This window comes from Mchenga conophoros, linkage group LG3, assembly GCF_057382185.1.
Source record: "Mchenga conophoros isolate Kocher_MC1m ecotype Shallow Benthic linkage group LG3, M_conophoros_male_GT1.1, whole genome shotgun sequence".
NCBI classification, from domain to species: Eukaryota; Metazoa; Chordata; class Actinopteri; order Cichliformes; family Cichlidae; genus Mchenga; species Mchenga conophoros.
The window spans coordinates 28,725,067-28,747,760 of NC_140528.1; the positions used below are offsets into that span (position 1 = coordinate 28,725,067).

Here is a 22,694-nt window from a genome sequence, read left to right on the forward strand (position 1 = left end):
TTGCCAAAGAGGCTTTAGTTTAATGAATCGTATCAAAACAGCATCCAGAATCGTCTTGAGGTGGACCATTTGGACCAGCTGATGCGCATAAAGTCAAAGCTGCAAGCAGATGAGGCCATCAACCTGGGCGACGTGTAAATCCACTGGAGACGTGAGATGGACAGACGGGAAAAATAAGGTGAAATTTAAGCTCTGAATAAGTTTACTACTCATCTACTGTCATTTATTGAGTTTTCATTTATGGATATTGATCATTAAATACTGTCACTAGTTTATGAGTATTAGAAATGCAAATAATTGTGTCATTATATACTGTATTTTGCAGACAAAGAGTTACAGGACAGTAGGACTGTCTCCCAGACCGCAGTAGGACAGGAGGACTTCACAAACTGGCTCATACTCATTCAATTCAATTCAATTCAATTCAATTTTATTTATATAGCGCCAAATCACAACAAAAGTCGCCTCAAGGAGCTTCATATTCATCATAAAAAAGTCAGAGCTTTATAATAACAATATTAAGTTTCAAAATTGGAGTTTATAATAGGCTTGATTTGGTTGGCAGTTGATGTTTTGCCATAGTTAAAGTTACATATTCATATTTCCAATAGCGTTGACATAGTGCACAGGTCATTAAAAAAAGATTTTTGTAATTTTCACTGTAAGTGGGCTAAAGCTCTTAATTGAAGGTATTCCAACAGAAGTGTAAATGCTTTGATTTGGCTCTTTTAATAAGCCATGTAACTTTGATGGATGCGATGCTGTCGTCACCACAGTGTACACATCTAATGTCGCTCACCGTGGTCCAAGGGTCTGCTCAGGGAGTCTGTGAGTTCGCTCACACACATGAAAAATTAGAGGCAACATTGTTCATAAGTTTAAAAAAGCATTTACATTTTGCATGGATCATTTTTACAAGTATCCGTTTTTATTGTGAAGAGCTTTGCATGAGGATTTGAATGTGGTTGTGATTGGAAGCTGGACTTAGATAACAGAGAGAGATAAAAGCATTTTAAAATATAAAAAAATAAAATGAGGATGTATGGACTTCTTTTTGCAGACACGACCCATTGCATTCTGGGATTCCCTGATTCTCCCCCTCCAGCATTTTTATTACAGACCCCTCCTCCATCTCCACATCTGTGTGAATCGCAGGAAACAGCAAACATTAAAACTACAACCTTCCATCTCCTGAGGACTGCATTGCAGAAGTATAAAGAAGAGTTATTCTTTTGCTGCAAAATCAATCATCCTTATCAGATACAACAGCACAGTTTGTTTGAAATCATTGAGTTTTTCTACAGGAACCACTGCGCTCTCATTACCCTGCTCACCCAGGGGATTTGGATGGAATAGTCACACCTAATCCTCGCCCCATAGTTCTTGTGGTGAAGAAAGATGGGTCTATACAGTTCTGTGTTGACTACTGTGAGGTAAATGAGCTTCTAGCTTTCCTTGACAATGTGTAGAACAAACCTAATCATATGAACCCCTAGAAACCCCTTTATTGGTGAGCCTGATTTTAAAAACTTTGATTTTCAGTCAGCAGTCTGATTCTGTCACTGAACAAAGAGTGACTGAACCATCCCAGACTGTAAACCCAGGATAGAGAAGTTGGGCAAATTTGATGGAGAAGGTGTGGAGGTGGATCAGAGTGTCGGAAGAGACTCTGTAGAAGGACAGAGTCCCAGCAGGACAGTCCACATACACAGCTACTCTGTTAGAGATAGAGGAGGAGGAGATGGATGTTTCTTTATCATTGTGCCAGACAGAGTAACCGTCATCAGAGCAAGTCAAACTCCAGGACTGATCATTCCCTCCAAACCTGGAAGCCCTGCCTTTCCTTGGGATCCCTCTGTGAGTCACTGCTATGTTAACATTTCCTTCCCACTCAACTTCCCAGTAACAACGACCAGCCAGGCCATTTTTACACAGCACTTGGCAAAACATATCAAATCTCTCTGGGTGATCAGGATAAGGCTGCTGCTGCTTCAGTACTTCCATCCTCCTGTTGTTGTTAAACAGTTTCAGGTTTTTGTGTGTGGTGTTCAGGTCCAATGTTAGCTCACAAGCAACTGGTGGAGGAAAGAGAAGAAAATGAAGAAACTGTTTATTGTTTTGTGTAACTGATGACTTTAGCATACATAGATCTATGAGCAGAGTAGCTAATTAAAGGTTTACAGAAAACATTTGAAGATGTTAATTGATACCTTAGTTATAGATCAGATCCACTGTCAAACCTATTAATTAAACCTTAATCTATTAAACTTCTGTTTTCTTGACAGCAAATAAAATCAGTTGCACAAGTCAAATATTCTGACTACCATTTATTTTCCAGAACACCCAGAAGATCTAATCCAAAAACTTTGAGAAAATACTGGAGATATAGCATGTGCCACTTACATTTCCTTAGACCAAGAGTTACCTTCCACTCTCCACCACTGTCCACTCTACAGTATGAAACACAAATGTTTATTTATCATGAATGAAACAGACTTATCTGGCCTTGTTGTTTTTATGCACTTGAAATTTTATGTCCATGATTATAATTTGAAGGGATTTTCTGGTTAAAGGTAAAATAGAAGGGGGTACCTGAGAATATCAAGCCTCCAATATGGATCCTCCAATCCTGCAAGCAGCAAATTCACTCCTGAGTCCTGCAGGCTATTATTACGCAGATCCAGCTCTCTCAAATAGGAGGGGTTTGAGCTCAGTGCTGAAGCTAGAGAAGCACAACCTTCCTCTGTGATTAGACAACCTGATAGCCTGTGCACACACACACACACACACACACGCAGTTGTTCGATATAGTAAAGGGTTTTAGCTGTTGTTCAGACAAACATAGTTTAACAGACAACTGAGCACAGAGAGGTCACAACAGGCTGGCTAGTAACCAGTCATTTAAGCTGGCAACAACAACAGACATTCAAATAACCATTAATTACAACATGAAAAGACAGAAATTTTTAATACAGGCCTTTAAATAGGCCATGATTTCAGAAACTATTCCACCACTTTTGCTGATACAAAAAAAAGTATCAGCAAAAAGAGACTTCAAACTGAGGCTACAACGGGCATGCAATTGGCCTTCTATAGCAATTTATGGCTACTGTCCATCTTCTAACTGGTATTTATAAATGGTAAATGGCCTGTATTTATATAGCGCTTTTCTAGTCCCTAATGACCCCAAAGCTCTTTACACATCCAGTCATCCACCCATTCACACACACATTCACACACTGGTGATGGCAAGCTACATTGTAGCCACAGCCACCCTGGGGCGCACTGACAAAGGCGAGTATAGTAGAATAACAAAGCACACCATCTAATCTTATTTTGCAATAACAATGAAAAATGACTTCAGTGGGCTCCAGTCAGAAGACTCCAGTCGAGAGTAGAAAACCTTTGAAATTCATACAGCATTAATATGTAAACTACAAATATGCAGCAAACATAATGCAGCATCTTGGTGAAGAAAAGACTGTCATGTCAAACTTGCGCTAGTGACCTCAAAAGAGGCTCTGGTGTAAAAAAACTCAAAGTTAAGCTGAATTAATAGTTGCTTTTCTTTTTTGTTGAAAAGATAGCTGTACCCTGACCTGAGAGATTCCACCCTGCAGTGTGGACTCTTTACTCCAGCAGCCAACAGCTTCACCCCAGAATCCTTTAGGTTGTTGTTACTCAGGTCCAGTTCTCTCAGCCTAGATGACTGAGAGCTGAGAACTGAGGACAGAGCTTCACAACTGTTCTCTGTCAAATTACAGTCACACAGCCTGCAAGACAATCCATTAGTTTCAATATCCATTTACTAGTAAATTAAGGATTTTTTTTCCTAAAAAATAACATTATTAATTGACTCACAGAGCTTTGTTTGTGGCTTTGACCACTGGCAGCAGCCTCAGAAGAGCCTCCTCTGATGCAGAGTATTTCTTCAGGTCAAACACATCCAGATCTTTTTCTGATGACAGTAAGATGAAGACCAGAGCTGACCACTGAGCAGGAGACAGTTTATCTGTGGACAGACGTCCTAAAACCAGAGAGTTTTGGATGTCCTTCATTAAAGAATGATCATTCAGTTCAATCAGACAGTGGAACAGATTGATGCTTTTCTCTGCAGACAGATTTCCTCCGATCTTCTTGGTGATAAATTCAACAGTTTTATGTCTGGTTGATGGGTTACTTCCTGTCTGTGTCAGAAGGCCTTGTAGGAGAGTCTGATTGGTCTCCACTGAAAAACCCAGGAGGAAGCGGAGAAACAAGTCCAGGTGTCCATTTGGACTCTCTAAGGCCTTATCCACAGCACTCTGGTAAAGATGTTTCAGCTTAGGTATGTCTTTAAATACAGCGATATTGTTGAAATTTGCTTGTTGATCTTCCAGCAGATTGAGTCCAGAGTTGATGAAGGTCAGATGGACATGAACAGCAGCCAGAAACTCCTGAACACTCAGATGGATGAAGCAGAACACCTTGTCCTGGTACAGTCCTCTCTCCTCTTTAAAGATCTGTGTGAACACTCCTGAGTACACTGAGGCCGCTCTGATATCGATGCCACACTCTGTCAGGTCTGATTCATAGAAGATCAGGTTTCCTTTCTGCAGCTGATCAAAGGCCAGTTTTCCCAGAGACTCCATCATCTTCCTGCTCTTCTTAATCCAGATTGGATGTGTTTCACGTTTTCCATCATATTTGACAATTGCCGTTTTTGTTTGAACCACCAGGAAGTGGATGTACATCTCAGTCAGGGTCTTGGGCATCCGTCGTCCCTCTCTGGTTTTCAGCACATCCTCCAGAACTGTAGCAGTGATCCAGCAGAAGACTGGGATGTGACACATGATGTGGAGGCTTCGTGATGTCTTGATGTGGGAGATGATCCTGCTGGCCTGTTTCTTATCTGTGAATCTCTTCCTGAAGTACTCCTCCTTCTGTGGGTCAGTGAACCCTCTGACCTCTGTCACCATGTGAACACAGTCAGGAGGGATCTGATTGGCTGCTGCAGGTCGTGTGGTTATCCAGAGGCGAGCAGAGGGAAGCAGTTTCCCCCTGATGAGGTTTATCAGCAGCACATCCACTGAGGTGGACTTTCTAGGGTCAGTTAGGATTGTAGTTTTGTGGAAGTCCAGAGGAAGTCGACACTCATCCAGACCATCAAAGATGAACACAACCTGGAAGTCTTCAAAGCTGCAGATTCCTGCTTCTTTGGTTTCAGTAAAGAAGTGATGAACAAGTCCCACCAAGCTGAACTTTTCCTCTTTCAGCACATTCAGCTCTCTGAAAGTGAATGGAAATATGAACTGGATGTCCTGGTTGGCTTTGTCTTCAGCCCAGTCCAGGGTGTATTTCTGTGTTAGGACTGTTTTCCCAATGCCAGCCACTCCCTTTGTCAGCACTGTTCTGATTGGTTCGTCTCTTCCAGGTGAGGCTTTAAAGATGTCTTCTTGTCTGATTGTTGTTTCGGGTCTGTGTGGTTTCCTATTTGCTGTTTCAATCTGTCTGACCTCATGTTCATCATTGACCTCTGCAGTCCCTCCCTCTGTGTAGATCTGATTCAGAAGGGTCGGGTTTCCTGCTTTAGCGATGCCCTCAAACACACACTGGAACTTCTTTTTCAACTTGGATTTTAGTTTACGTTTGCCAACTTCAGCATGAGTTCCTGCATGAAGAGCAATGATGTATGCATATATTTATATGTGTATATTTACAATGTAAATGTTTAATTTAATAAACCAAAACAGACATAGCTGTTTGAGATACACCTGTCTGCTTCATTCCCACGTGATAGCAATCTTGATATCCAAATATTTGTGAGTGAAAGAATTTGAGGGTTTTTTTTCTTTCATTTATAAAATCCTATTGTAAATATAGACTTTAAGGATACAAAATAAAACAAAAAGTCTTACTGCTTTGAAGACGGTGAGCCAGCTCCTCCTCATTCATTCTCCCCAGAAAGTGAAGTGTGATCTTCAGAAATGCTTCCCTGCTGCTTCTCTTCTCTTTATCCTCATACATCACTGTCTCATCATCATCCAGGCTCTGACTCAGAAATCTCCTGAACTCCTTTAGCTCATTTTTCATAAATGTGACAATTTTTTTCTCAAGGAGCTGGAATAGAGAGATATAAACTTTATGTTGAACATGAACTACCACTACCACTGAACTATGAATCTACCACTGTGCCACACTTTTAGTGCTATGCCTGTTTACTATATGATTCTTGATTTAGTGTAGCAGTTGTGTGTTTCTTTTTACACACCATAAACACGGAGTCCAGGTGATTTTTGTGCTCAGATTGATCTGATGTGTCCTGGTTAATTCTGCAAATGAAAGATAATTCTGTTGTCATGAATTCTCGTAAAGATCATTTCTTTATAAATCATTAGTTCAATAGTAAGTTTTTTTATTAGTTTTTTAAAACTATTTTGAAACATTTAAAGAAATAGATATTTCAACAAAAAACAAAACTCAGTGAGGCATTAAAAAAATCATCAATCGTCCAGTTAAGTAAATCCCAAAAGGTTGATTCTGTTCATCTGGACGTAACGTTTTCAGTGGGAGAAACATTTTGTCACTCATCCAGGTGACTTCTTCAGTCTCAGCTGCAGTTTCAGTAGAGTGAGCTCTACGAAAGCCAGATTGGAATTTATCTTGAACAGCTTAAGCTGCTTAGCCACAACCTTTTCTAAAATCTTAGCATTGAATGGTAATTAAGAGCTGACACATAGATATAGACAAACAGGCACACACACAGGCGCAAACATGTACATTTCTATGTGTTTCCATGTTCGGTGATGCATGATTATTCGAATATGTGTGCATGAGGGTGGGAGTACACATGCTCACACTCCCCAATGAACTCTATACTCCCGGTGTTCTGGGAATCCATCCTACCTCAAAAAAGATCCTACCCAATGTTTCGGCGCAGATGCAGCGCATGCACACAACACCAAACCCAAATTAACTTATTTTCCTCTCACCCAGGTTATGTTTCTTACGGTTATGGTTATGGTTAGGGTTATAGTTAGAGGGTAGGGTTAGGTTTAGTCACAAGTCACCGGCAAATTATAATACGGGTAGGAATATTGTTAGAGTAGGATGGTTTCTCACAACACTGGGTCCAGGCACCAGCACCCTTGAAGGGGCAATCTGCCCCCAGACCCAGGAGATGGTTCACTTTACTCTTGGGTGGAGATGAGCAGACTGCCCCCAGACAGTCCCAGATGGCCACCTCCTCCTCCCAGCCCCCGCCCCAGATGGTGAACAGAGAACATGGTTGTGAAGACCCCAAACCTTACTCCACCCACTGATATGTGGTGTTGATGCATGCTGTTTAAGGTGCATTTAAAACAGGGGAGGGGCATGGTGCCAACAACCCTCTGCCAGGGTTAGTTGGCAACATGATATTGTTTACGTGATCAATCAATTTATCAATCCAGGTCCAAAGTTGCTCTACTTTTTTAAATAGCTTGCCGTTATCTTTAGCCAAGTCGGAGATACGACTTTCAGCCTCTATCAGACTCGTTTGGATTGCAGCTTCAAAGTTCTGGAGTTCTGTTGTGTTGGATTTGACATCAGCTGCAACACCGTACAGTGTCACCCTGATCTTCGCAATCTCAGCAAACAGGCCATTGTTTTATCTATTTTCTGACCTTCTTGGCTATCAAGACTAGCGGGCTTAGCTTCTCCGATAGCAACAGTTGACAGGAGCAACTGCACACTTCGTTCTTTTTGACTGGGTGCCATTTTTCTTCCCAGATTTATTTTAAATCTTTCCAGTTTGGTTAGAATCCTCACCAGGGTTGAGTGGTATAGTAGTAGGAGTTGTTTCAAAGTTTAATTGTCATTATATTATCGACGAGGGTTCAGAGCCATTTCCGGCATCTTGCCATATGACTTCTCAATAGTACAATATTATAACCCCTTTAAATGTTTACCTGTGATAAGCTGGGTCGTGTCCACAATAAGTGGGTTGATGCACAGAGTGGTCACTCTTCAAAGGTGTAAAGCTGGCTTCGGGAGAGTTCTCTGCCTGTTGATAAATCCTTGTAGAAATAAAAGAGTGTTTCATTTGAAACTTATCTCCCTAACATTTTCTATGACAAGATAAAACCAAAATTATGAGTTAAACAAAGCTCAAAATCTTAGTAGAATTTTACTTTCCAGTATTAAAATGATTCATTTTGATGTAGCCAAACTTTGATATTAGGATGTTAGACCAAAGAGTAGATACAAAAAAAAAGGTGCTACAGTCTGCCTTAGCAAAATGGTCTGATGTAAATAAGTGAGAATAATTAGCAGACCTAGAAGAAAACAGCACCATTGGACTCACAATATTCATTCTCTTGAAGTTACACTTTAAATTAAAAACATGAAGCTGTAATCCTAGGGATTGTTGTGAGGTGTATTGTCAGTGAGACTGTTGTAATGCAATTGTACAGTAACAGTAAGTGTATTCATTTGGTAAATGAATGCATTTGCCTGAGTCTTATAATCTTACCAATCTGCTTTTAATTGGTGTCCAGCGTAAGTAGGTTCATACATTGACTCATAACTCTCCATGGGAACAGAGCTCAGTTCAGCAGAGTCTGGTCCCTGCTGCTGGATCCTAACAGCATGAAACATGATCATTGCTAACAGCATCATTTCACCTCATTTAAACTCAACTTTGCTTGTTTTATTAGGTTTTAGTAAGGGTAACATCCATATGCACAACAGTGCCATTTTTAAGAAATGGATTTCATTGAGTACTTTTATCTTACCTTTGATCTGCCTTTAAGTGTTCAACATTAAAGTAAATGGGCTCATTTATGGATCGGTCACTCTTGATGGAAAAACTGTTTGTGTCAGACGATCCTGGTTTCTGATGATTCCTGATAGAACTGCCCAAGAATTTAATAATTAACACTGTTGAATTCAAGGTTTTTAACATATGAAAAGGACAAAAACCATATAGTGAGACTTCTTTAGGATATTTTAGTATAATCAATGGATACTCTCTACAAGACTAAACTAAATAGAGTCATAATAAAAAGTTCTGGGTCAAAACTATTTCTAATATAAATGTTGGAAGGCAAAAAATAACTTTCTGAGCTTTATTTTGTTTTATCAAAAATCTTTTCTTTTATATTGAAATAAATATTTTGCTTATGTCATGAATCTGTCCGTCTGTTGGTTAGAATTTCAAATTCTTGTTTATTTTTTTAGTCGTCATTTTTGCTTTTTGTTGGGTAATTAAATTATTCACTTCAATGTAATAATTAAAATGTTCTTAATGTTAATAAAAACGACAGACATACCTACTATATTGACACTGAGGTTAGTGAACCTCAAGAATGTTTATCCCAGCGTTGTGTTCACTAAATAAAGTCATAATGACACTAAAGCTGTAACTATCTGAAAACCTTACCTCTTCACAGACTTTGACTGATCTGCATACTTTTGTTCAAACTTCATTAGGAGCTGCTTAACGGACAGAGAGCTGTTAAAATAATAAAGAAAATAACATTAAAATAACAGACATTCTTTTAGTCTAAGAAGCTTGGAAAGAAAAGCGTCTGGACTTCTTTAAGTTGCTTGAAGACGTCTCACCTCTCATCCGAGAAGCTTCTTCAGTTCTAAGGTCAAATGGTGGAGAGTCCCAGATTTAAGCCCTTAAAAAAGTCCGGACACTTTTTGCTTTCCAAGCTACTTAGCCTACGATTACCTGGATGACTGAAAGCCTTCAAAGAGACATTTTTTTTTATATTTGGAAATGCTGCATTATTGTTTTTTTTTTTATTTTGTGTGACACAGTAGCTTACTAATATGGAACTGTCAGCTGGCCTGCAATTCCCCTCTCCCCTTCAAAACAAGAAATATAGGCCTTTGAAGTGTTTAATATGAAGATTACCAAAGATGTCACCACAACAACTTGAACTGTTAAATAGTGAAGGAAGAAGCCAGAGCCTGCTTTCTTTTCTATGTGTTTAATAGTCTCAAGTTGCTCTCTGCAGGATTTGGGGCTTGTTGTTGGACTCATTATATGATATTTACAGCATTTGGGAACAGATAAGAAGCTGATTGTTACTTTTCTGAAGAATTCGTGTCCGTATATAGAAAATGGAAAGATCGGAAGTCTGTGTACGAAATATAATTTGGTAGTATTGCTGCTGAATCACAACAGAACTAAAGCATAACCTTTGCAGCCAATGTGAATTAAGATTATAAAAGTTATCAGAAACACAACATCAGTCAAAAGACACTCCACAAAAAAGAAGGAAAGCGAGCAAAATATTTCTGCAACATTTTATTTTTAATCTGGCCTGAAGTTAACATGGCATTCCACTGTACAGGCCACCTGTGGTGCTGCTGTAATTTGGCTGCTTAGTGTGAGTGCTGAGCTGTGACATGGAGAAGAGTCATGGACAGTTAGAGATGGTCATCTCACCTCTGAGCTTTGGTCTGGCTCTCATGTTCCCCACACAGAGTGCTTTTAGAGGGAGGGGCTCCCTCCTCTCTGTCCTCACACTGATCCATAGCAGAGCCCACACCTTCACACAGACACAGCAACACACTCAGTCAGCACAACACTTGTGGACAGGTTATTTTAAACTCCAAGAGTGTTACTAATGCCATCTTTATTAGAATAGATAAAGAAAATTCTCTTTGTACGAGAAAATAGTGCGCATGCATAGTACAATATATATGTATATATTGTACTATTCTTAGTTAGTGTATTGTCTGTCTTGTCTTAATGTTGGTTTAAAATGGAGCACTGTAACAAAAAATTATTTCCCCCAGGGATCAATAAAGTATTCTGATTCTGATTCTGATTCTGATTCTGAAAGACAATTTTAATCTCATTGCACCCTGAATGGTTTTTTGCAATTCCCTCAATAAACGAATGTTTTCTTGAATCTCATCAAATGAAATAACACCAAATATGTTTTTAACAGTTTAGAGACTGATGAAGAGAAATGACTCACCAGGTGAATTCAGCTCCACGTTCAGTCACACCGTCGTTTTACCTTCACCTGTACGATATGCTGCTCATTCCCCTTCTGAGGAATCTTCACAGTGAAACATGAGAAACAAAGTTGAACTACCCCACCCACAGGACACAAACATAGCTGGACTGGCCATCGGGCATACCGGGCATTTGCCTGGTGGGCCGCTGGCGATTTTTTGTTTTTATGGGCCGATGTATTTTTTTTTTTTTTAGGAAGGGTATAAATAATGAAAGGTGTTGGATTGGCCAATTGGTCATGATCGACTCTGGGCTGGACCAATTACAGCCGAGGAGGCCGGATGCACCCTCCCCCTTGTTTAGCAATCACGTGATTTTCGCGCATTGCATGCCGGGAACTCGTGGCAAAACAATCCAAGTACCGCATCAAATGCAAGCATTTGCAGCACCGCAAAACGTTCATTCTCCGGTTCCAATACCTTCTTGTTTTTTCACAAAAAAGGAATGTACAAAACAAAAAGAGAACAATGCCGGTCCGTACAAAGACAGACTCGACGAAAAGACAAAGAAAAGATACGAGGAAAAAATCAAAGGAGTGAAAGGGTCCGACCCTTACGAGCACACAGAGGGACAAAAGACGTTAGCGTGCTGCCAACTTTCACCACGCTCATATTTATAATCATACGGTTCTTGGAGTGAGTGCATACACTCATGAAGTTTAGTAACTTCAGGTCACTGCAACAAGCCCAGGTACAGTTTACCGACGGATGGGTGCAGGACCTTGAAATGCACCGTGTAGAACGAAAGACCATCGTACGAACAAAGTTTACCAGTCTCACAAATTGTCTTCATAAATACACATTCGTTAACCGTTTATTAATATAACCTTTGAGCTCAACGGTAATTAATTAGTAGTGGAAATAATTTCTGGTAGCATTACAGAAATGTAGCAGTGACAATAATATTGTATGCTGTAATCGTACTGGACAATTAGTGATACAAAACAACTGTTTTATCCTGTGAATAAAAGTATATGTTTTTGTCAATGTACCATGGTAATAACAGAAGCGAAACACAATATTGTGTCAGGACAATTCACTATTTATGCACAATAAACACAGGAGCGACAATTTCTGTTCAGCGCCAGACTTGCTTGTAACCTATATCACTAATTATGTTAAGAAAAATGACGTATTAATACTACAAAACTCTGACCTTTGTGGAAATGCTTGGAGCAGACTAACCTGTGAGCTGGAGGGTTCTGAGACGTTATATTTGGTATATCCAGACCATCCGTCGGCTCTTACTTCGGAAACATGGCTTAAAAAAATTTCTCTTCAACGACGTAATCCGATTAAAAAAAAAAAGACGATCTCTTTACCCGTCAGCTTCCCGTGGCTGTCATGCGACCGGCTATTGCAGTTAATAATACAACAGCTTCTTGCCATTTTTGGGTTTCTTTTTATCGCTGTGTAATTGAGTTCAATTGAAAGCCTGCGTGCGCTAGTACCTCTTGCCACGAGTTCCCAGAATCTTTTGCGGTTTTACCCCTGAATGACGTCACATTTTCAATCTTTATCCTGGTGGGCCGGTCTCTAGTCAAAATGCCCGGGCTGATTTTTTGTCCCAGTCCAGCCTTGGACACAAAGGTGACTTCATCATGTCATGTAAAGTTAATCGATTATAAATACATGAATTAATGAATTTTCTTTTATGGCTAAATAATAGAAAATGTAACCACATTAAACCAACACAAGACAAGGAGGTCAAACTACAGGACATTACTCTAAACCAAAACACAGCATAATGGTGCTTGTTTCTCTCCTCGTAACGAATAATGAGAATCAGCTGACCTCCTGCAGCACAAAGGTCATGATCATGGTACTCTTATTGTGTTATGTTTAATGTAATTGCTCTCTGTGCTTTTTGATTATGTTATTAGCACAAAGTTGAATTATTTTATGGTTCAGTAAAAAGATTATTGATCTCTGAACATTGAACGCTGAGACTGAAGGACTGAAAAAATGAGAAACGTGATTGGAGACTCTAAGTAGAATTTTGAAGTTTCTTTGCAGTTTAAATATTTCAATTAAAATTAGACTTTCTTCAGCAAACATCCTTATTCAGTATCACATGAATGATGATGTTTAACACACTGAAAGACTGTGCAAAGACCTCTTACTGTAACATGTTTATGATCTTTCATAAGCTGTAAATCTGTTCCTGGATGCTCATCAGGAAACGGATTCAAAACATGTTTCACTAAAAACAAAAAGTTCACTGCCAGTGAAGATGTGTTGAAATTTAATCAGGTGGATTTTTTTTTGTTCTTAAACAACCACTTAAAGCAGGAACAAGAAAGAATCCACTGTCACAAGAGTCATGTGATCAAATCACACTGAATTTACCTTTTGAAGATGGACTGAAAACCTGGGCTATTTCAGTTAACAGCTTTTGCTGTTATTTATTCATCCTCATGGAAACAAATTAGTTTTCATTTTATGAGGCGTTTTAAATAGTTAAATCTTGAAAACAAAAATGCAACCATGCAAATTCACACAGATACAAAACCGAGCTAAACACAGGCCAGTATTGCTATTTGTCATCTTTTTACAAAGCCAGTATCAGCCCGTACTTGTGTTTTGATGAAAATTTTGACACCCCAAACTCAAGTAGTTTCACGCACATGTAAAACAGTTGTAGAGTCACCACCTCCACGTCAAAGTACTCAGCAGGCTGGATCATAAAAGGTCTCAGGTACCTCCACAGCTACAGAGGTTTGCATCTTGTAAAAACGTTACTAAAATGTGACATAAACAGGAGTCTAACTGCAGTGGAAGCAAAGTAGAATTTTTAAATCCAAGAAATCTGAACCCCAAAGAAACATCTGAGGAAGTGCTGCAGAATTAGATGAGCAATAAGACAAAAAAGAATTTATTCACAAACTAAACCACTAAAGAGACCAAAAAGAGAAAATCTGTAATGGTTTAATGATTTGACAACTCCTCGTTTGGTTTTGTAATGTTCAAAAACAATTTTAGAGATTCCACCTGAACATAACAATAAGACTCAACAAAATAACACAACATATTTCTACTAGCTCAGCTATTATGAGAGCTGTTTAATAGCAACACCCATTCACATTAAAATGACTTGAGATTAGGTTTACCTTTGGATGGTGGAAATGAGAGAAAGTGAAATTATTCATCCAGCTATGAGACTGACCAGAGAGGATAAGCATGTAACTCACACACTTCAAGGTTTTTAAGTGTGTTAGCGCTTATACTCTTCAATTCCAGGCGCCGTCTTAAGGAAGTGTGATAACTGAGCTGCACTAACAGTCACATGATGACCCTTGATCTCATTAAAGTCATTAAACATCTACTCTAAAAGTCTTTATGTGTCAGATTATAACTCTGACCAGAGCTTGTGCTCTGAGAGTCAGCACACATTTCCTTTCCAGTAAAAGAGACTCAGTGTGATTCTAGGAGGAAACCCAGACTCATTGGGTCACTCCAGTGTACCAGCTGTTCTCCTTTATCCCACTGGTCATCCTGCTGAAGGCACGTGGTTAACTTAAGTGAAGTTGTAAAAAAGGGAAAAAGATTTCCATCAGACTTGCCAACAGGGTGGTTTATGATAATGATGCATCAAACCTGTTTCCTCAGCTAAACTCCTACTGTGTTCACTGGAGCATTCGTATTTTAATATTTTGTCTTTTTTTATTTACAGAAGGAAGTCACTAAAAATATTAAGTGGTCTTTTGTTTGCACTAGTAATGTGCAGCAAATGTTTAGCTCTGTTTATAACAACTCATACTCCCCATCAGCTCTAACATAATAACCACACAAATAATATTATAAATATTACAATTCAATAAATTCAATTGAATTTTATTTATATAGCTCCAAATCACAACAATATTTGCCTCAGGGTGCTTCATATTGTATGGTCGACCCTACAATAATACATACAGAGAAAACCCAACAATCATATGACCCCCTATGAGCAGCACTTTGGCGACAGTGGGAAGGAAAAACTCCCTTTTAACAGGAAGAAACCTCCGACAGAACCAGGCTCAGGGAGGGGCGGGGCCATCTGCTGTGATTGGTTGGGGTGAGAGAAGGAAGACAGGATAAAGACATGCTGTGGAAGAGAGACAGAGATTAATAACAGATATGATTCAATGCAGAGAGGTCTGTTAATACATAGTGAGTGAGAAAGGTGACTGAAGAAGAAACACCCAGTGCATCATGGACACAGACTCACAAGTAGGCACTGCAACAGAGGGAACAGATGTGGTACCAGGGAAGACACAGACACTGACTGGACACAGAACAGAGGGAGTATGGAACCAAACCAAGAAGAATTGGGGAGAATGGAAATAAAGTATTGATCAATTAAAATAACTTTTATTCTTACATTCTAGAAAGAAGAAATTTCTGAATATTCAGGGGAGGATGGATTGCCACATTCAGTTCTGGATCACTGACGTCTAATCATCTTCTGGACAACATGAAGTTGCATCTATAGCTCTGCTCCTACAAGTGCTAATAAACATAAACATAGCTGCTGAGTGTGCATGAAAGACCCTACTGTGACACCGGCAGTACAAATGTGTCACAGAGGATACCTTAAATCAGACACACGGGGGGAGTTTAAAGCAAAGTTCCAAAAGGGGGCAGAAGTCCACTGGTGACCATGGCAACACTCCTTAACAACGTCACACTTTATGGTCACCTGTTTGTGGTGGGGTGTGGTTTGTGGCTCTGCAGAATGGGAGGGGTGGAGTAGCAGCTTAGGTGTGGTGTCAGAGGAGGCTGGTCGTCACAGCTGGTGAGCATCATCCAATCACACCTACATTAATACTAATATAGTACTGTTAGCCAAAAGTCACAGCAAACTCTATTTATAAAGTTTTCTTATTTATAAAACTTTATTTAAAAACTGCAACCTGATATGCTGGAAATAGCAACACAATAAAGTGTAAATAAAATAATACAAATAAATATAAAACGAACAGAATTCAATTACAACACAAAATGAGAGCATCAACACAATACAACATATAATTAAACTCATATAGCAGCAGTATTACAGAGCACAGAGTGAATGTGAGGCAGATAAAGCAGCAGAGTGAGTGCGAGAGGAAACAGCTGCTGTGTTAATAAAGTTTCATGTGTTTGAAGGACAGCACGGAGGCCACAGACCGATCTATGATTAGAATAGTTTGAGGGGTTATAATTAGATCATTCATTACATGTTTAAAGGCTTTTATTCTCTCGGCTGCAGACTTGCTGCTGTAATAAATAGTAAATGAATTCAAACATAATCTGTGTACAGATCTGATCTGAGGTCAGCTGGTGCACTGCTGGTGTTTCAGGGTCAGATGTTTGCAGAGCAATAAAGTTTTTCCAAAATTCTTCACAGCCAACAGAAAAAATGAGTCCAGTGATCCTGTATGTTTGTTGCTGATGCTCATCATTGAAGCACAGAGACTTCAGATATTAAATCACCAACACTGCAATAATATCATAAATAACTAACACTGCAACAACAGTGTGACCTCCAACATGAATGCTTACAGCTTCAGGTCACAGAGGTGGGCCCTGATTGTCACTTTCTAAAATGATTTTCCATCTTTATCATTTTTCAAAAACCAGATTTATTAAAAACTGCAGCCAAATCAGTTTTAGTTAATCATATTAGTGCTGATGCTGGACCGACATTAATATGTTACTAACACAATATTGACAAACATAACTCACTCTAATTTGGATATTACATTATAGATTATTGAATAATATATAATATATTATAATAATACTGAATATTTCCTGATCAAACAGGAAGTATGTTGCAGGAAAGGAGCCCCTGTTCACAGCCCTGACAAGCATACTGACATGTAACACGGAGACGTTTACTTTGTTCCACAGTTACCATAAAAACACACACTACTGACAATATCAGTATTTCTGTGTTACCTGTAACACCTGACTGACTCTACAGGTGTGCTACCTGTGAGTGTCTGCAGGTAAATAGCACATACTCCTGTTAATTACAAGGGATCAGCTGTGAGGCGTATTATAAAGAGTTTCACAGTGAGGGTCTGATACTGGGACACACATGGAGACTTGCCTATGGGTCACCATGGCAACGGGTGAATAAAGGGCAGAGCCTCCATTGGATGGTACCAGTGCAGCAAGAATGAAGGTGTAAGTAATGACCATATTAATGTCGAGAGGCCTGATAAACAAAGTGACCAAAGACAAATAATCCCTGATGTCTAATCCAGAATCACAGAGATTATTCTGCTGTGATGAACACGCCTGTTTATGATCAGTATGAATGTGAAAAATGTAAAACAGCTTGAACTTCAGGCCTTGGTCAGGTGCTGTAAGCAGAGAGGTGATGAGAGGTGAGTCACATCAATGCTATCAGGACATATTCAGGGAAAACCTCATTTAAACATCAGCTTCTTCATTCTGCAGACGTCAGCTGACTAAGTGAGGTCAGAGTAGACAGGGCTGACCTGCTTCAGCCTGTTTCAGATGCAGCAAAGCTGGAAACAGTTTGTTGAACTCTTTTAAAAATGACCAGAATCAGCTGATGTACAGAAATAACACCATGATGAGGCTGAAGGTATAACATCCACCCACCAACACACCCACCGTGGGTTTGTTGTTACAACAGGTGGGTGTTACAGCCAGCTGTGAGGACAGCCGGCTGTAACACCCACACACAGACACTAGGTGGCAGCAGAGTGTGAGCACACACATCAGTGATGGAGGTGATTGTGCAATGACAGGTGGAGCTGTGATGAACACATGATCAGATCTCAGGGACCTGAGTGAGATCGTGTCTGCGTCACAGAATTATAAAGAGACAGATGAACTTAATCAGAAAAGCACCATCACAGCCTCCTTGTTCCTGTGTGCTGGCTCAGTGTGTGACACGTTACCCAGTCAGCACCTGTTTAAACAGAACCATCATGGCTGATTAACATGTGGCAGGTACCTGACAGGTGGCTAGGTCATATTCTTATACTTGATCTCCTCAATTTGAAAGCTTATCAGAGACAGATACTTTATTGATAACACAGGGGAAATGTTTGTGTTACAGCAGCATAAAGTTCAGTCTACGATGAACACAGTTAAATAAAAGTGTCACCGACACAGAGAGAGACCTTACATCAAACAACACACCAAGTACTAGAAACACAGATAAACTCAAGAGACACTGGAAAGAACTAAAGTCAAGACTAAACCGAACAAAGCTAAAGCTAAAGTCATCTTATTAATGTAAAGGAAAAATAATGAGTCCACACAATCACAGATGGAGAAAAGGTTTTTCCACCAACTGTTTCCTGTTTACAATCAGGCGTCCAATTAGTGTCCTCCTCCAACTTAAGTAGAGAGCAGCTGATCATGCAGTTACCCACAGGTGAGTTGATCATCCCAGACAGTGGAGCTGAAGGACAGGAAGTAACAGGGGGACACGCTGCTGGCGGGGGCCGTCCAACCATGACACTAACAGGTCCCATGATGTAGAGATAATCAGTGTTAGGTGTCAGTAGTCATAAGCTTATGCCTGACTGGTTCATGGTGACTCACTGAAACAGACTGTGACGTCATTCTGCAGCAAAGCCTCAAATATATCAGCAGCATTAAAAAGGAGATTTTACCCAGACTTAGGTTTTTGGGAGATGTAATTGCCTTCTGTATGTATCCAAACAGGTTGATTCTGTTCATGTGGACACAGTGGGAGAAACGTTTCATCACTCATCCAAGTGACTTCTTCAGTCTTAGCTGGTCTTTAATCATTGGTCGAGACAGTTTGCATATTAATGATCATAAACTCACAGCCCGTTGCTCCTTCAGTGGTGTGAGTTTCAGTCTTTGTGCAAAGGTACTGTTTATAAGGTTTGGCTTTGTTTACGGAAGTGGCTCTTTCAGGTGGCGGATGCTGAGGGACCTCTGGCCTGGATGCACGTCCTCGCGAGAGCCGATTTCAGCAGACCACAAAGCCTCAGCTGAAGCATCTCACTGTGTCAGTAAATGTTGACAGTCTGGCGATCTCACAGCTGTGGTCATGTTTGTGCGTACAAACACAAAGTGTCTGTCTGTTTGTCTCTGCGCTCACCTCTCAGAGCTGCTGAGGCTGAAGCAGGATTAAAAACAACTTTTCATGTGCAGTCAAACAGAAAACGTGAAAGCATTTTCCACCTTGGTAGGACTGAGCTGTACGTGGGAGTCGTGATAAGATCAGCTCTGCTGTTTGTGTCCTTCTCAGGAACTCTTTGTCCTTCAGATCATCTGCTGTTTTGTCTTTAATGAAACGCCCACATTAAGCGATCGGCTCTCTGACTGTTACACTAATTCTGTTTGTGTAGCTTTGTAACTTCTGTGTCTTTGGACTTATGTTGTACTTGTAATGTCATCACCACCTGTTGCTGTGTTTGACTTTTAAACAGCTATTAAAGTTCACACAGCAGTTCTTTGGATGAATACACAAACTAACCTGAAACTATGAAACTAGAGATGGCACGATACCACTTTTTTATGTCCGATACCGATATCATAAATTTGGATATCTGCCGATACCGATATGAATCCGATATAGTGTTTTTTAATCAACAAAACTGTTTTTTTAAATATCTTGCTGCATTTTGTATAAGTTCATACTCAAGTTTAAAACAACAACTACACTAAAGCTATTCTGTTATACCTGTATGCAAAAAAAATATTTCATAGTTCAGCAATACTGATCAATCTAATAAACTTAAACCTACACCATCCTCCCTATTCTGGTATTTTAAAGAGTACTTAGCGTAAATATTAAGCAACCTAACTAATAGGGTTCCAACTCCCAGCAACAACAAAAATAAATAAATAAAAAATAGGGAACCACCCCTCACGCTCCACCTCATGATGCTTAATCGACGTAATCAACCTTAATTTGATGCAGTGTGAAAAAAAATGCACAGAAATCAATTATTTTTCAAGAAATATTAAATAGATTCAACATCTTTCTTCAACAAAATTGCAGACTGCACAGATGGTACCTTCCCAAAGGAAAAAGTACTATAGCTTACTAGGGTATATATATATTAGACTTAATAGTCACTATATACAGTAATTGACTTCTATTCATTTTACATCAAATTAAAACTTTGGGTGTCAGATAATTATTTATTAAAAGCTAGACATTTTAAATGAGAATAAGAAAGAAAAGTATGTCTTTGTGCCCCCTTTTCCCTGTTAATGCCCTATCGGCCCCCTGGCTAAACTTTGCTAGATCCGCCCCTGCACAGTTACCAGCCGTCAGCTACGTAGAAAAAGATCCTGGTGTAGAAAGTAATATTAAATACATTCTAACAACAGCTGATCAAGCTTAAACGTGCTGCTGTTGTTCAGCCGCTGGTTTCCTCTTTCTGGTGCAAAGTGGGCCAAAAGCAAACTAGAGACAGGGACTCGCGACAGAAAAGCCGATCAGCTGATCATTAAGCAGTTTCATGATTGAAGTAGCAGCCGGAGAGCGAGAGGCAGTCGCTCCATATATCGTTTGTTAAGCTTAACGCAGGAATGCTTTACAAACATTCAGAGATGGACTTACACACTTGCTTTACTTCTCTCGGGATAACTTTGTCGGAGATGAAATGCCGGGTTGCTAGCGAAGCTCCACATGCTATCCAGACCACCGACAGGTCCCGCATGCCACAGCTGCTCTATCACGTGATGCATACTGCTCCGACGTGCTAACGTTCTGAGGTGAGTTACGGCGTGTTGCAAGTTTTGTGAGGTGCTTTCGTGATATTTAATGGATCGGATTACATTTTTTATTTTTCTCCGATATCCGATCCAGTAATTTAGGTCAGTATCGGACCGATACGTAATATCGGATCGGTCCATCTCTACCTGAAACGTTTTCTAATCACAATTTGTGCTAAAATAATTTTAGAAAAAAAGTCAAAGAACAGTTCTGGGCCCTAAAAAGCATCAAATGACAATCTGTGGTCAAACTAATTTAAACTTAAATGACTTAAACTGTTGGTCAGATGTCATGATACACCACTAAATTAGTCCTGACATCGAAACCAGAATCTATTTCTGTGTGGAGGCCTGAAGTGACCATAAGGAGAAAAACACAAGTTTAAAACTGATTAAAACAATGTGCACAGGTGAAACGATCAGCAATTTATATCCCTCAGCTGGAGTTAAACAAAAAACCATTACACCATGCTGCCGCCTGTAATACCTGATCAGCACTAACTCGCTAAGAACCAAAACAAACCATATGTCTGTGAAGGTTCCCAGTCATCCAGGTCATCGTAGTCTAAGGAGCTTGGAAAGAAAAGCGTCTGGACTTCTTTAAGTCGCTTGAAGACGTTTCACCTCTCATCCGAGAAGCTTCTTCAGTTCTAAGGTCAAATGTTTCCAGTCTCAAAACTTTGTTTTCTGCATTATTCATTCACTTATTACCAGTGTTGGTCAAGTTACTTGAAAAAAGTAATCAGTAACTAATTACTGATCACTTCCCCAAAAAAGTTACTTTACTGATTACTTATTTTCGAAAGTAATTAATTACTTAGTTACTTAGTTACTTTTTAAAAACACAATTTACAACCTGAACAGGTGATAAATAGATCTTTCAGCCCAATTCTACTTTTTCTGCATAATCCATCATACAAAATGTAATGAAATGGAAAAGTCTCTTTTTTTAACTGGTTTTATCAGTTTTAATCTTTTAACTTTATGCATCAAGCAAAACATTTAATTACATGCAACATTCTCTGACTTGAATAAATCAGTTTAACATTGAAACCTATTTTCTGCACATTCCAGCTCATAAAATAAAATATTTTTTGTGTTTACACTCAGTCTTTCAAATAGATGCAAGTAAAACACAGCAGAAAATAAATAAAGTCAAAGACTCAGCGGTCCTGTTGCTCTATTTTCACCTGTAAAGCAGGAGTGGGGTAGGCGGAGCTACTCGGTGCTTGTTTGGAAGTTTAGGGGTTTTTTTTCGCTGTAAAAGAAGTTTTCTTCCCACGCACAGCGGACACTAATGTTTTTGTCACTTTTTATGGAATCAAACTCAAAGTAAGGTCAGTACTTCCACGCTTTAAACGCTGCACGCTCATACTCTCTCCCACAATCGATATGTGATCCATTGTTGATCTGCACACAGCTGTTGTCACTAACGTCGCACTCGCTTACGTCACTGTCGTGAGACATTCTCGCAAAAAAAAATCACGGTTTTAGTAACGCAGTAACGCAGCGTTCCTACGGGAAAGTAACGGTAATCTAATTACTGTTTTTGCAATAGTAATCCCTTACTTTACTCGTTACTTGAAAAAAGTAATCAGATTACAGTAACGCATTACTGCCCATCTCTGCTTATTACCCACCAGTCTACCGTTGTTTACAGCGCTGTCTTTTTCTTTTTTCACTTAAATGACCTCGGACAAGAAAGCCTCATTTCTGCTGTTCAATACTGAAGAAATTTAAACTTCTTAAAATTGTGCAAAATTGCAGATTATTGCAGAATATTTTAAGGTTATCTGCTATAAAAAGCCAGACCAGGAAAATCTCCTTCATGTTTTTCTGTTTTATTCTCAGTTACTTTCACACAAAGGCATCTGCTGTGATGTTCACAATGCTGATGAAGTCTCACATGTATCAGTACTGATAAATGATCAGAATTATAATATTTCTGACTGTCTGAGGCTAAGTTGAATCAAACCGGGACTTTG

The 22,694-nt window shown here is 39.4% G+C and overlaps 1 protein-coding gene across 1 annotated transcript; it reads right to left on the reverse strand.

Moving 5' to 3' along the window:
• Positions 1 to 446: 446 nt before the first annotated feature.
• On the reverse strand, positions 447 to 14,244 carry LOC146578000 (protein NLRC3-like). The gene is made up of 14 exons (XM_085256156.1): positions 14,109 to 14,244; positions 10,959 to 11,042; positions 10,421 to 10,523; positions 9,401 to 9,472; positions 8,754 to 8,873; positions 8,492 to 8,599; positions 7,929 to 8,036; positions 6,251 to 6,311; positions 5,898 to 6,099; positions 3,862 to 5,650; positions 3,600 to 3,773; positions 2,593 to 2,766; positions 2,404 to 2,450; positions 447 to 2,075 (listed from the first exon to the last, which is right to left on the reverse strand). Exons 3-14 carry the CDS (start codon positions 10,507 to 10,509, stop codon positions 1,543 to 1,545), a joined length of 3,477 nt encoding a protein of 1,158 aa, XP_085112282.1. The 5' UTR covers positions 10,510 to 10,523; positions 10,959 to 11,042; positions 14,109 to 14,244; the 3' UTR covers positions 447 to 1,542.
• Between the last annotated feature and the right edge of the window lie 8,450 nt (positions 14,245 to 22,694).

Bases quoted from the DNA above. Each gene is read 5' to 3' on its own strand.
- LOC146578000 (XM_085256156.1), bottom strand. From the start codon at position 10,509: ATGGATCAGTGTGAGGACAGAGAGGAGGGAGCCCCTCCCTCTAAAAGC. The intron at 8,037-8,491 runs GTAAGATTATAA...TATTTCTACAAG, and splicing joins CACCAATTAAAAGCAGATTG to GATTTATCAACAGGCAGAGA. The intron at 6,312-7,928 runs GTAAACATTTAA...TTTCATTTGCAG, and splicing joins CACGACCCAGCTTATCACAG to AATTAACCAGGACACATCAG.